This window comes from Camelus dromedarius, chromosome 25 (genome assembly GCF_036321535.1).
Source record: "Camelus dromedarius isolate mCamDro1 chromosome 25, mCamDro1.pat, whole genome shotgun sequence".
NCBI classification, from domain to species: domain Eukaryota; kingdom Metazoa; phylum Chordata; class Mammalia; order Artiodactyla; family Camelidae; genus Camelus; species Camelus dromedarius.
In genome coordinates, this window is record NC_087460.1 from 14554579 (window position 1) to 14570587 (window position 16009).

Sequence of the window (16009 nt, forward strand, 5' to 3'; positions counted from 1 at the left end):
TTTTATAGTGATTTATAGCTGATGTCTGCAAATCTCCTTTTATTTTAATGGTAACCTCAATAAAGTCATTAAGGCATTCTTTGTCTTCACGGCAGTGACCAGAAGGGAACTGATGTCTTTAAAAAATTCTAAGGGTGATGACTATTTATATAGAATGTCAGTTAAGGACAGTTTTTATGTTGCACCCTGGAGACAAGAAATTTTTTTCTCAACATATTGAAGATGCTTAGCTTGATTATATATTCTGCCTATCTTTGTTATAATATTAAATTCAAGGTATAGGCCAAAGAAAATTCAATACAGATGAAAAGGCTTAGAACTGAGCATCAGGTAAGAGTCTGATTTTAATTATAATGATCTCAAATTTGTGTTAAAGCTCTCACAGCATAATGATTCTTAAGTGTCTGTATTGAGTTAAGCATATCATGAAGCATGAGGAATTGCAAGATTGATTTATCAGATATTCATTTAAGAAATAGTCAATTATAATAATTAATGTGTAGTGAAACTCAGCTGTAATGCCTCATGTTTAATTTTTCCCAACCCATAACATTAAAAGAATAATACATTTCACGGTCTGGATGGCATAAAAGATTTTTTTTACAGCAACTGTTTAATGGTATCATTACATGAGTTTCAATGATATCTTTTAAACTGAATTAAGGAGGAAGAACAAGCATATTTACCTTACATTCGACTTTATTTTGAATGTTGCTTTGGGTCATTAGATTGCCAAATAAAATGAACCTGTATTCTTGATTATAATAGTAAAGAATGAATATATGTATATATATGTTTGTATGTAATATCCATAATGTTTATATATAATATAAACAAATGTGTGAGTATGTATTGGTGAAATAGTTCTCTGCCATATTTGAGTTAGACTGGCATAAGAGGGAAGCAGAGAAAGATAATCTTAAAAATATGAGGGAAAACCAAAAGTTTCCCTCCTAAAACTTTGTTTGAACTGTCAGTTAAACAATATAACAAAAGCAGCCTGTATTGGTGTAAGTCTGTGTCTCTCATTTCAGTGCACAGTTAATTCTTCAACATGCATAAGGGAGGAAATTCACTTGAAGATGTATTCATAGTAAATGCGTAGGCCAGAGTGCTAATTAATTAGTTTAGACCTGACCAGAATATTGCTGAGTTTTTTAAGGTACCCTTTTTCTAATTTGAAGAAACCTCAAAAAGCAAATTTCACTATCAGAATCAGGGCAAAAAGCAGCAGTGAGTATAGCCTGCCCTCCAGATCCGCGGGTTCCACATCCACAGATTCAGCCAACTATAGCTGACACAGAGGACCGACTGTCCTATACCATTTTACATAGGGCAGTCGAACATCCATGGATTTTGGGTGGCCAGGGAGGTCCTGGAACCAATCCTCCACAGATACCAAGGGAAGACTGACTGTACTTCACTCAGACCATAGTTAGGGCTGGTAAATGATGCATTTTTTGCTTCATGGTATCCCTCAAATGATCAGAACACTCATATTTCCTAAATCTAGTATATCTCATCTAGACTGACGGGATAAGCAATAACAAATCTTACTTTCTTGTTCCATGACTGTTCTGTATGCAAGGTCTTTCTATGTAGTACAATAGTACTGTTTCACTTTTCTTAGGTACAATTGTATTCTGTTCATCCTGCACTGAGAGTTGCCTCCGATAATCCAAGATACTGATCTTTGACCTAAGGGGTCCTAAACTCAGTCATATTTTTGGACATAATATTTTAGCTTACTTCCACAGAGGGTTTGCTTATTTGTTTGTTTGTTTATTCTTTCAACAGAACTACAGCAAATGGTTACATGTCAAGTATTATGCTGGGTAGTAAGGGTGAATGAGATATAACACCTGCCCTCAAGGGACTCACAGTCATTCAAGGAAAGTGTTATAAGGGTGTTGTAAGGGTGCTGTGATATTACACAAGGAGAGTGTATCTGTGCAGTGTGGTCAGATATGATGGAATCACCAATTCTACATAGAGATGATATTGAGATAGATCTTATGAGTTGGTGCCAGGCAGGAGAGAAACGTGGAATGAAGAGGGCAAAAGCATTCCAGAGAGGTAGAATGGCACAAACACGGGCAAAAAGAGGTGAAATAAAATGATGTATGAGGAAGCGATTCCATTTGGAGATCAAATTGCTGGGACTGGGAGAAAGGCAGAAGTAATAAATGACGCTAGTGAGCTGACTGGGGCCAGATCACAGAAGGCCACGGTAGGGCGGTTAGATTTCATCCTCTAGACATTTTTAACTTTACGTTTTCATTCTTCTTAAGTCATTCCCAAAGTTCTAGAGATGCATTACAGTCAACCTATTTGTTTCTTTAAAATTCAGAGGAAATTCAACCTACGTGTCTTTGCACAGGCTGTCTGACTTTCCTTTGAAAACCTTCTACACGACACATCTCCTGGAAGTCTTTCCTTACCCTATTTCTTCCCCGGCTGTGTTGGGAACTTTCTTCCTTTCCTCCCTATTTTATTAACTGTGCATTCGAAGTGAATCTTGTTTGTACAAACAGGATTCAAATACATTTTGAAGGAATATTTTTAAAAAATTTAAAAATATTTCTTTTTGCTCATTAAATTCCTCAGTGTTTTATTGTATATGCCTAGAATTGTAGAAAATAACATGGTTACACCAAAGGCCCAAAAGCTTACCTGACAATAGCTAAAAAATATATTATTGAATTTAAAAAATTATACAGATACATTCTCTTAGATAATGTTGCATTAATAAATTTAACCACAAAAACAAACAGTGAAAATTATGTCACAGTGATAACTAAGGTTTCAATTCCTATTATTAAGATTGAGTTGTGTAATATAAACATTTCATTTAGTAAACATTTATTGAGCTCGTATTATGGGCCAGCCACTTAAATTCAATGGGTAAAGGAAGTGTTCCTAATATAATCAATCTTATGGAATTGATCTTTCCTTCATTTAGTTTGTTGCAAGTCCATAAATTATAGTCCCATATATAGCAGATCAGAATTCCAGCTCACTGCAAATCTATGAATGCTAATAGAAAAAGACAAGCAAAACCAAATCAAACAAAAATTACCAGAGGTTCTCTTAAAATTGGATCAGAACCATCCTTTTTAGATAAATGACAGCACTATGTGCATGAAAACTGGCACTAAAAATTCCACCATTTGACCCAAAATTCTTTTCTTGCCCTGTATTTATATAGGGTTGACCTGAATATTGAGCTCCCGCAGACTTAAAATGAAACTTTGATCCTCAGAAGAGTTGCATGGAGAAGTTTAGAAAACAAAAATCAGTACCTATTTAAGGACATTCCTATTGCTGTCACAAGGCTTTTATACATACTTCACAACAGCAATTTTTCCTTATGTTATTTTAGGTGCTACTGGAAATACCACAAGAGAAAATTTTTTGCAGTATTTCATCCCTTCTATTTTTGGTCTCAATTTCTTTTTCTCCTATTTATGAAATATCTACACTATCAAAAGTCATCAAAATTACTCAACAAACCATACCAGCTCAAATTATATAATAAAATAGAAAAAAAGAAAATTTGTTGGTTATTGAAAGGCCTGGTATTTAAATGAAAGTCTCGTATGGAATCTCAGTACTGATCACTGGTCCTGCAAAGAACTCTAACAGAACTTTAATAAAAAGTATTTCGTGGTTTTATGAAAATGTAAGGTTTTTCATCTTTTCTGGTATTGGGAAACAATGGGGTGGGGGGGATACAATTTTTTTCCTATTTAAGTATACATTTTTTCTCTTCATACTGTTTTGGTAATGGAAAACCTGTAAAACGAAAATTCTGGTCCTCATTTTCTCTAAATTTAGTGAGCTCATCCTTATCCTTTGGTTTGAGAAACCATAATCATAAAGGATGAACTGCTGGGTTCTGAAAAAGTCACCCAATGGAATCAGCTAGTCCATAGCTGTAAGTTGCAAGGGCTAAAAGCTATAGGATATTGCAACTTTGTAATTGCAATATTGTAAGTCTTGCAACTCACAAGGGGAGGGAAGTGTAATTCTAAGAAGCATTCAATTATATTATCTACAAGGATGTCCAGGACTAGGAAACGGGTACATTCTTTCCCTGAGAATCTGAGGACATGTAAGTTCGATTCAGGTTAAAGAAAACAGCTATGATACTTTGCCACTTGCATTTTCAGGCATGCTGCTTTCCCAGCAGCACTCTGTTAAACAAGTTCTGAGCAATATTCAATATTCTGAGCCATTAAGAATGCAATTTTCAAATTTAATATTTATGATTAAAATTTCCATGAGCAAAATCCTTTCTTTAGTACAGAAAAAATTTCAAATCTATTTTTAAGTAAAACTAGAGGACTATAAAATTATTCTCTATTTCAAAAAAAAAAAAGAGCTTTTCTGCATTTTGAATGTTATTTTGTATCTCCTTTGCTCTTAAACTTTAAGATACGTGACATAAGGAACGTGTGCTTGCAAACTTCCCTGATCATATTAAGCAGACCCTAGCAATAACTCACCGTCAAGGTGAATTACACCACTTACTGTCCATCTCTCGAAGGCATTTCCCCCCACATTTAACGCTAATCAAGTTACACAACTTTTCTGGTCTTTGTTTAAAAAACTACGATGAAGAATGACTGTCTGCTTTAGTTGATTATTAGAAGAAATGAGTAACTGCAGGAATGATGATGGAGAAGTTCACTACAACTTTTTGGACAGGCTCTGGATTAACTTAAGTTAACTTTGTGCAATTAATGCCACTACCATATCGTATGTGCATGAGAAAATGTGAAAAGAGGCATAACTAAAAAAGAATCTCACTTTATAGAATATAATACAATAAAATAGATACATTAGAAGTTTGTGTATAAACTCAATGTAAGTATAATAAATAGAATTTTAAGTGCATTATGAATGTACATGCTTAAATAAACCATATACTGAATTTTTAACAAGAAAATAAACACATTATTTATACAAGTTTTACATAAACTTAAGAAAAGTTTTTTTTTAAGTGAGTGGCATTCCATGTTTATAGGACAAAAGGTGTGACTTTAATAAAGCTTATAACTGGAGGAAGGGAGAAGGGAGGTGGGAGAGAGAGACGGAGAGTAACAGAGAGTGTGTGATTCACTTTGCAAGAATGCTGTCCTGTCCAAAATGCTCAGTTCAGGACACTGCAGGTTTATCCCAATGACAAAAATAATGTTATTCATAACTTTAAAACTACCCTGTTGTAACTGTTTTAAGTTTGCAGCACACTTTTCAGTAATTGTTTTTAAAGACAGCTAAAAGTCTGCTGCACTTGGGCAGATCCACTGAAATCACACTGGGTTACAAAGTTTGGGGTAAAAATCAAAAATTAAAAAACTAGTATCAAAACTAAAAATCTGATTAGAAATTAGGGTCTGTTTTCTTATGTGACTTGTTAATCTACTCAAAAGACGTTAAGGAAAATAAGAATTCTAAAACTCATGAGTACTAATATATAGCAATTATTTTTTAAGGTGACGATTTAAAAATCAACAATTTTTTTTAGTACCAAAACACTCACTCCAAAAACTCAACCACGCAATTTGCTTCATATAGGTGGTGACAGGTACTATCGATTGTGAGTGTTTTCTTATATTACTAATGAAAAAAGCTGATAAAGTGAATCCAAAGAAAACCCAGGAAATATTCTAGGTTAAATCCATACTGCAGGCCCTTACTTGCTGCTCTTAACAGACTGTAGGTGACCGTCTTTTTCTGTCTGGATCCCTCACCACATGCCTCACCACCTACACAGTGCTCCATGAGGACGGAGATCTGTCTACCCCGTTCACCAGTATCCTCAGGTGCTAGGACTCTGACAGACACATAGATTAATAGATATTTGTTGAATTAAATTTTGTCTCTCTAATGGCAAGGTCCAGGATATGTCATTAGGGCTCAGATTCCAGGGTGCTTCTAGGGAAGTAATGCAGACATGCTTAAAGTATTAATTGATTGATCCAAAGGATAAAAGGAAAAGACGTAACACCCTAAGAAAGGAAGACAATGAGTAGATAATTGCAAGAGTTTAACAAGTGGTATGACACACGGAAAAGATAAAATTTCTCTTTAAAAGTGAATGCACTTAGAATAGAATTCAAACTCCTTAACATGTAACAGCCCTATATGATGTGGTCTTTCTCATTCCTAACTTCATTTCTGATTCTCCCTCACGCTCACTGCATTTCAGCTACCCCAGCCTGTTTTCTAAGCCTGGAATCTGTCACCTCGCCCACATGCGAGGGTCTCTGCAATAGCGGGTCCTCCTGTTTGGAGTATCTTTTCCTCAGACCTCTGCAGGTACTTTCCTGTGCACGACTGCCGTCTCAGAGAGGGCTTCCCTCGTACTCTGTCTCAGGGAGAGTCCCATGCCTGTCCTCGGCACTCTCACCACGTTTTATTTCCTTCATAGCACTTACTAATATCTGAAATTATCTGTTTAACTGCTCACAGTTTATCACTTCCCATTAGACTGCACGATCTTAAGACAAACTGTCCTGTTCACAGCTGTAGGAGCTGTGGTTCTACTGTCCTGAACTGAACTTGGTACACAACGGGCACGCATTAATCAGTGAACGGAGGATGTAAGCATAGGGCGCCAGAGCACCGGAAAGGACAGTGCCTCGGAGAACGAGAGAAGAACAGAGCTGAGAGCCGGAAATCAATTCCCAGTGATACTGCCTGTCTCTCTATTAAACCACACCTGAAATCAGAATACCTTTTTAAAATAAAGTTATTTATATTAATTAATAATGAATGTTTAATAAAGAAATAAAACTTTTTTTTTTTTTACTGTGACTGAATATGTTTCCTTTCAGCTTAATCCAGTTTGGGTTGCGTTTTCTACTACTTTACTAACAAATACAGTAGTCATTTAAGTGAAGCCGTAATTTGAAATCCAGGAAAGCTGATTACAGTTCCATTTAAATAAGAATATTGTTGACACTGAGTAACTCTGAATAATGACGCCACTTCATGGAGTGGTGGACTCCCTGCGTCGTTGATGGAGACTAGGCAGAGGCAAAGTGACCTTGTGACTGAGTTACTGTGTGTTGGATGGAATACTTCCTGAATTTCCTTCTTAAACTTCCATAATTCTATAAACAAAGCATCTGATACATTTTGTTATATAAATAAAACTTCTGAATACTTTGAGTTTTGCATCTGTCTTAGGTAACATCTCTTTGACTCTTACATTCACATCTGTTTACTGTATTGCTTTCTTTCCATTCTTTATTTCATAATACTTAAAAATATTAGAATGCTTTGCTCTCTCTAGAGAAAAATCTACTGATGAAATTTAACAAATAAATATGCATATATTCTATTTCCCATCAATCTATTAAGGTATTAATATGTGTTGTCATGTAGAGAATGAATCTATACTTCGGGGCAGCTCTGTGAAAGAGACTACTAAAATTCTTCCTGTTTTACGAACAGGAGAGAATGAGTAAGCAGAATGTGCTCAATTACATGGAGAGAGAGACTCAGACCCGAGCTTTAGAGCGGGCAGTCATCCACGGTTTCACTTCTCAATCTATTCATCAGTTCTAGCACAGGTCAAGGCTAAAGGAGGGAAGGGGGTGAATCAATAGTTCAAATGATCAATAATTTAAGACGGCAAATTAAACACTTTAATTGATTTGAAGACTGTTTTAGGAAGCTCGAATTATAAATGATTCCCTAAAAGGAAAGAAGACCACAGAAGTGCACTTTCGCTGTCTCAGTCTCTGACGTGTTAATGACTCGGTTTAGCCACGATGTTTCTTGGTGCTGTACCAGCCAGCCCTCCTGTACAGGGACACCCCTTCACATTGTTCGGTCTTTCTTCCCTACACTATTTAGGGTTTAACAGCAAAATGAGTTAGATGCTTAGCTTTTTGGATGGTAAATCTGTTTTGGGTTAGACCTATTTTTGATGACAACTTCCACTTTAAAAAATGTGATTCTGTGACTCTTCCCATGTCTGCACAGGCTCAACCTCCTCTGGCTTTCCCCATGGTTTGCATTATTAAAAAGCTCTGACATGGCTCATCAGAGCTGGCTGCCGTGTTCTAGACAGGTTCCTGTCAAAACAGAATCAGTATACTGGGGAACACAGGCCAGGCCAGCTAAATTCAGGGGAAACTACCTAAATCCCTCTGTGTATTTTGCCTTTTTTAAAAAAAAAAATTGCCAAAATTATAACTAGTCTGTCTCTTTGCTGTATAATTTTTTATTGTTTTTAATGTTACAAACGTGACCCATCCCCCTCTTTCTGGGTCATAACAATGTATCACCAAATGACCTACTTGGACATTTAATACCACTGCGCTCAGACAAGCTGCTGTTTAAGTACCTAGCTGTTTGAGATTCCTGTTAACTGAATACAGATGAAAAGGAAAGGAGGAGGCTCATCACAGGGGTTCTGCTGATAACACTTCATTTAACATATTTCAGTTTAGCAACATGGGACCACAAAAAGAAAACTATTTTATTTAAAATGACAGGGCTACTATGTGATACCTACTGTAAACATGTCCCACCCAGGAAGAGATGACAACGATAGTGGCCACATTTCACCTCTTGAGTCCGACACATCCATATCGCATCTCAAAGGCTCACAAAATTGTTATTTCATAGATACTGAAATATGGGGGAAGGAGGGGTGTTCAAAAGCTATTCAACAAAGCACAGAGCAGCTGAACAGGGCAAGGTGTTCGGAAGATTCTGGCATTTAATTGATATGCCGGACAGTGTTTCAAGCAGAGGACTAGAAAGCAGCCAATTTAAATGTGGTTATTATTAGCTGAGACCAACATTCCATTCTGTTTCGAAGTTTTAGGAGAAAGGAGATCTACAAAAGTACTAGGTCCAATAGTTTCAGGATGGATCAGTGATTTTATTTGATCTTACATACACAGACAAATGGACGCCCCTCTTTGATTAACGCTATTCAAGCACTGTGGATTACTCAGAAGCACTACATTCGGAGACCAGTGCTAGCTCTGTGTAGTGAGTAACGATTATTTGAGTTCTTGACCTGAAAAGCTCTAAGAATAAGTCAAGTAGTAGTAGTCCAGGAATTTTTACATGCTGGAAATCACATCTCCAGCAGTTACTACTACTAAACATTTTCCACGGCCAGGTGAAATGTGAAAATGCTAAATGAAGTTGTGATCGTATTGAGCAGTGCTTTCTTGCTTTCTGAACTTTTCATAATGAAAATATTACTGTGGAGACCTTAGCATTTCCTGGTCCATTTCAAATTTACGAAATCTCTTTGATGTCTTTTGCTTTATCTTGAAAGGATGTTTCTGTCAAATATTAAAAATAGTGTTTTTATAGTCAGTGTGATGCCGGTCTGACTGGGTAGTGGTCATACTGGACGTGCACTTTTTTTAGTCAACCTTTCGCCCCAACTGGCACCGGCATAGCATTATAATTGGCATTATAACTGTCTCAAAGTGAGCAAAAAAAGCTTCTTTTCCTAACTCTCCTGTTGGAACTAATTTTCAATTAAGATGAATCATGATTACCCTCTGATTGTTCATACCGCCAACAGAAATTGCTAATTTGTGTGTATGTGTACCACACTTTGTGACTCATGGTACTACACTACACAGTTCTACCCTGGAGATCAGTGTGACTGCTAAAGTACTTCCTTGATAGCATGAAACTATGTGATTGGTACCATTACAGCAAAAAATAAGTGCTTTACTAGGAGTCACATCTGACATTACTAACGTAAGCACCTGGCTACAAAATCAGAGGAGATCTTCACTTCTGCGTCTGTGAAAGAGCATCAGATAAAACAACACAGCTTCACTTCCTGCTTCTGAATTTGAAGCGATACGGCCCCTGAAACTATCTGACTGTGTCTGGTCAGCTGGCTTGGGCTTCTTCTGGCTTGTTGGAAAAATATTTCTTTTCCTTGTCATACCTCCCAGGTGCTACTGCTGAGCAAATGGGAACATCATGGCCAGAAGTATTTGAAAAGAACAACAAAAAAAAATTGATTTGGACAATCTATGTGCTTCTGTCATTGACAGAGACACAACTGTGACCAGGGGTATGACTGGGGTCATAGGAAGGTTAAAAGAAAAGCACCCAGGAATTCTCTCTTGTCATCAGCTTTTCAAACTAACTACTCTTTGGTTAGCTGCAGGCAATGTTTAAGTTTTCCTCAAATACCAAGAGATGTTTCATAGTATTTATAAGTTGCACTTAAAATTTTCCCAAAAGGTGGTTACTTTCGCAAAGGCAAAACACTTAAAATCTGAAGTTCAGATGGTTAGCACATCTACAACATGTGAGGATTTCTTGGTCACACGAAATTATAAGCTTATTCTTTACTAACAACTGCCTGAGTTGTGTGTGAAACCAAATAAAAAGCCTCCTCCTCCTAACTATCTTAAGGCTGATATTGATTCTATTATTTTTAAAAGAAATAATTTATTCTTATTAAACAAATATTATTAAGAGAGTAACTACTATCACAACATAAGGGCTTTCTAGGTTTTTTAAAAGATTGCAGCAAACAATGCAGAAAACCATTTAAATAAAGAAATACGTGGTGCAAAATGAAAGTCACTGAGTAAATTGCGTCCATCCTGCAGCAGAATGCTAAGCTATAAACAAATCAGTTTAAACATTTGTTAAGGAATATAAGCAGATTCAGAGCAGCAATATTGTCTATGAGATTCAAGGACCAATACTGCTAAACGATACTTTAGCTAAATCATTCTCCATAATGTAAGAAGTAGAATGATTTCTAAAATTTCTTTTAAGCAGGATCTCTTGTGCATGGAAGTTCAACATTTCATACTTCCATTCAAAGTTTATTACCAATATTTAGCCATGAACTCTGCTGCGAGGACACACATGAGCTACGAGAATATCTCTGAAGAACTAAATATATTTCCTTTTGTTGGTCAATGACAAAATTACTCTTGGAGTAGGATCCAGAGGACAAAAAATTAAGTAAGTGGAAAAGAGACAAGTGTATATGTATTAAGAAAGATTTTATGTCACACTTGAGAAATGATGGCCTTGATTTTTCACTCTGGCAAAACAGAGTATGAAAAAAATTTCTTGTCTTTGTGCATAATAAAATCAAGGCATAAAAAAGAAAAATTAACCAATGACAGCATGCCAGGCATTAAGGAAAACAGTTCAAAATAGTAAGTTTAAAGACGCATCACTCAACAAGTGACGCTACCCACGTTCTCCAGTGCAGATTTGGAAGAGAGCAGATTTCTTTCTGTGTTTTCGCATTTACAGGGCACAATTCCTGTCTGCGGTTTTTGGAGGGTCACTGTGAGTCCTCTAAGGGTTTCTTTATCATTTAATATTATAAATAATTATGTTCCTAGGCAGCGGTTCAAAGCTCAGTCCAGCACTCGTACAACACCACAGGAAGGTCAGGTGACCTTTCTCCAATTCTCCTCTCTCTGGTGCTGAGGACAGACAAAGTGATATGTCTGTCATACGCCATTACCATTAGAACAGAATCTTGTTCTTTTATTACAACTGAACTCCGCCAGATTTCTCAGCAGGAATGCTAAGTGAAATCAATGTCTTGGATTTCCAGGCTGAGCTTGGAGGTCACAGCCACTCTATCATTTCTCAGCATTATCCTTTCTCACCCGCGCACACACTCCCCGAGCCTCCAACTGGCACACAGCAGATTGAAAACAGCATGCATCAGAGGACTCATGCTGTACAATTTTACAGTCTTTTGGAGCCCCTTCCTTTTGATTCCCCCCTTCCATTTTTTTTTGCAAATTGCAAATAAGTTTTGTTTGTGTCCTTCTCTAGAGTCGTGAGGCAAAGGCAAAGGCACACCTCGGAAGAAGGGCACGCAAGAAAACCCAGAGAACACAGCTGATTTTTGACAGCTGCCAATGAGATCGTTTTCCTTAATCATCACCTGGATGTGGCTTACGATTCCATTGTTCCAAACAATAAACGTACTTTTAATACAAATCATCAGCTTCGTTTGTGCCAGGTAGGTAGGCAGATAACACAAAGCCATTTAGTAAAAGAATTCTATTTTATAGTCAGATAGATGTGAAAATCTACCAATAAAACACATAGAAAATGCCCCCCCAGGACACAGAGAATTGACTATTTAAAAATATAAATATAAGAATAAATAATAACTATTACATATAAGTAAAAATGGCTCTGTAAGGGCAAAATGTTCATCACGCTATGTACGAATATCAATTCCAGCCTATAAGCAACTGAATTTATGTACTGAAATGAGTCCTCCTTATTTACTGTTGGTTGTATTTTTTAAGCCCTATTCTTCATTAAACTGACAATGGTAATATTTATTGGTCTGGCTATTTTTAACCCACTCAACTTCACTGCTGAGCCAAAACACAAAGACATTTTAGACATTTTTTTCTGACAACAAAATTGGTTGTAGACAGTGTGCTAGAGGACCCTGAGCAAAGAAAGGACTTTTTTTTTATTATTAAATTATGGCTATTACTTTAAAAAGAGGCACTTTATTCTTGGTTAAACTTTTAATGTATTTTACAATAATTGCAGATGGGAAGAAAAACAACATCTACAGTTTGCTTAAACTTTATATGATAGAAAATTCATGAAGGCTAATTTTCAAAAAGTAACCAAACTTTAAAGACAAACTATAAACATATTTTTTAAATTGTATAAAAACATAGCTATAGAAATACAATCTGCTTTTTCACTAGTACTAAATAAATGGAGGTATATGAAACCACAGAATACGGCAGAATTCTAACATTACTGAAATAATCAGTCTTGGCACCTCATCTGTGGGGTTCTCTGAGGGTCTGGAACCATACAGCTCATAAAGCAGTGTTCCGATCGTGGCAAAGCAAGCTTTCAGGCGCTTTTACACCTGTCACGGTCACCTAAGGAAGCATCACTGCAGCTACTGCTCTATAAACTTTAGAATGGATGAGTGAATGAATGAACAAATAAACAGATGCACACACAGATGAGGCTGACTGCCTTCAAAAGCTTCATGACTATCTGCGTAAGTGATCTGGGGAGAAGACATTAAGGATGAAAGTTATTCTAGGGGCAAGAAAAACACCCGCTAGTCATTTATAAGTGAACTATATACTCTAAAATCATAAAATGAAATGTCCTAATGTAAAAGCATCATTATGAAACATGATGTGAAATCAGATTAATAAATCACGGAAAAACAGCAGATAATACCTCACAGAGTTATTTGTGTATGACAATGCAGATTTTTATTTTAGTCAAAGTTAGCTGTCCATGTGCTACACTGAAACCGCTGGTCCACAGAGACACCAAAATATCACTGCTTTGAAATTAAATTATATTTAATAAATGTTAGTTACTACCAAGTTTTAAAAATGTATGTTCTGCTGTGAATATAAAGAAAAGCCGACCAGGCCTTAGGTACAGATCAAGCACAGAACATACACGGTCCATTCACACGCTGGAAGAACTCTTAAAGGTGGGAGATGTTTATTTCCTAATGTCACAGCAGTAAGTACTGTATTTTGCACTATTTATTTGCACGTGTTCTGGTCAACCATGGTCTAAGTTCCTTGTCCAGGTTAAGCTGCAATTCTAAATGCCTTCATCTCTTAACATATAAAACAGGACTTGGGGGCTTTGAGAAGATGGTGGCGAGAGTGCATTTCACCAACCAATCCCTTTCTCTCTCCTGATTCCTACCCTGGATTAATACATCGACAGTGAGAAGCATCTGCCAGGGCACTACAGAAGGATTAAAAGAAGTTCTTGGAGTTTTCCCACTCTCAGTCCTAATTTTTTTCTCTGTGCATTTCTTTCAACTGTTGTGACTACTTTTACCCTATTACGCTTTAGACATCTCAACATGATTTCATGAAGTGAAGAACAGGAGCAATTTTCTAGGTAATTCGGCAAAAGACAAAACAGTATTATTTTGTGGGTAAATTGTGTCAGCTTTCTACTTAGTATTTTCTAGTTGTCAGAAAATATGTGATTATTTCCCTGAGTGACATCACAAAAATTATTTATGGTTCTTCTTCTCACTTCTATAGAAGGTTTAATACATTCATATATTATCATCTAGGTAAGATACTGAAAACCACAAATTAAAATTAATTTTTCTGCAGATTCTCTTTTCTTCTAAGCCAAGAAATGAATTATCTGAAACTCCACTGATCCATTTCCATGTTCTCTCAGGAAGTGTTTCTGTAGCTCTAAAAACAAAACTGCCTCTAAACAGTCTTACTTCTGCTGTTACTGTTATCTTCATATTTTCACACAGTCATTTCACTGGATGAATGATACATCTAAAATTACATCTATATTGTACCACATAGTAAGTTACTGATATTTAAATAAAACATTTTTAGTAGGCCCTAATTATTTTCATATTTTATGGTCTATTTCAGCTGCCCCTCCTTTGGGAAATTCTTCCCAGGAACTCTCACTTAAGGTAATAATCTCTTGGTCCTAATAACGTCCAACGCACTTTATCTCTAAGTCTTTATAAGACTTTGCATCACAGAGTACATGTATCTATTTTATGACTGTAAGGTACTTGGTGACAGCACACCTATCTTACGAATCTTTGCATTACTCACCCTTCCTACTACAGCTATCAGTGCAAGTCTGTTGAAAAAATGAATGACTAAACGCCTTTATAGGCACTCTTTCCTGATCCTACTGGACTATTAGTTCCTTGAAGATCTAGAGTTAAGCCCAGTTGCTGGCACATAACAAATATTCAATAAATATGACTGAATGAAAAGTAAAAGTCTACGTGTCCAAACATGTAGCTACTTCAAAAGGGTACCTTGCTTTTGGGTGGTGGGCTGTTTGTGCTCTTGTCTGTGTGAATGCTGGTAGGAGACACAGCAGCACCAAGGTTGCCTTGGGGTATGCCTGCGAGCTTCCCTCCTGGAGACACCTGCATGGCAGCTAGCTGGGCAGCATACAACTGCTACAGGAGAGAGGGGGGGAAAGAAAAAACAGGACTATCATCAACAAAATAAACGCACCTCTCAGAAAGTACCTCTAATCAGATGTGGTGTTTTTCCTATGGGTATTTCTGCTTAGTGCCCTAGAATATTTAAAGAAGCTGTCATCTCAACTTTCATGACTGACTTCTCAGCGGAGAAATGACAAATACCACTTTGCTTCAGCAGATCCAGGGACTCAGAGCAAATAACAGCCATCCATACTTACTCTTTGCCAATATCAATGGAGGAAAAGTAGATCATATTATCTGGCTAAGACCTATTTTCCCCACTATTTTAAAATTTACACATTGTGTTACACAAGAATGCAGTTTTATATACAAAGTAATTTTCTTACTATCCATTTTGGTTCAAGCTCTGTGTACTTCCTTTCTTTGATGTGCAGAAATGTGCATCGGTAACAATTTTTTTCTGATTATTAGTTGTGTAGAAATACAATCAAAAAGCAACTGGGAGGAAATGGAAGGAGGAAATCTGAAGAACATTATCTGATCAGTCTACCTCCATTGATAAAAGTTAACTGGATACTTGCCAGAACTCCACTTTACCTCATGATATATAAACACAGACAACCCTGAAATAAACTTGAGGATTAGAGTTTTAAGGAATACGATTTAAAACACACACTCTTAGACTAAGTCATCACATCACCATTCTTACTAAATAACCAAAAAAGTACTCAACAAATCAATAATAATTTAATTTAGTAATTTGATAATAACAGAGGAAAATTTTACTTTGATAATGACAGTCATATCATGTAGTATCTTAAAACAAAGAGGCTGCTTTAGATTCAGTCACTTCAAATGTTTAGATTAATACTCTTTCATCTCTATTTGGCAGTTTGGAAAAATTTAAAAATCTGATTGAGGAAGCAATATATATATATATAAATATAAATACATAAGAATATATAATATGTAAAATACAACCCAATTTCCTATTTCTCATTTGTCTGATCTTATTACGCAAGCTAGAACTTCTGTAATAAAAAGACTGGT

General features: G+C 36.3%; 1 protein-coding gene across 9 annotated transcripts in view; it reads right to left on the reverse strand.

The window, feature by feature from the left end:
* SOX5 (SRY-box transcription factor 5) overlaps positions 1 to 16009 on the reverse strand; it is an 899287-nt gene that overhangs the window by 50268 nt on the left and 833010 nt on the right. For all 9 annotated transcript variants that reach the window (XM_031443970.2, XM_031443965.2, XM_064479110.1 and 6 more), the window contains one exon: positions 14825 to 14971. In XM_031443970.2, coding sequence (XP_031299830.1) covers positions 14825 to 14971 — 147 coding nt within the window. The remainder of the gene's footprint in view (positions 1 to 14824; positions 14972 to 16009) is intronic.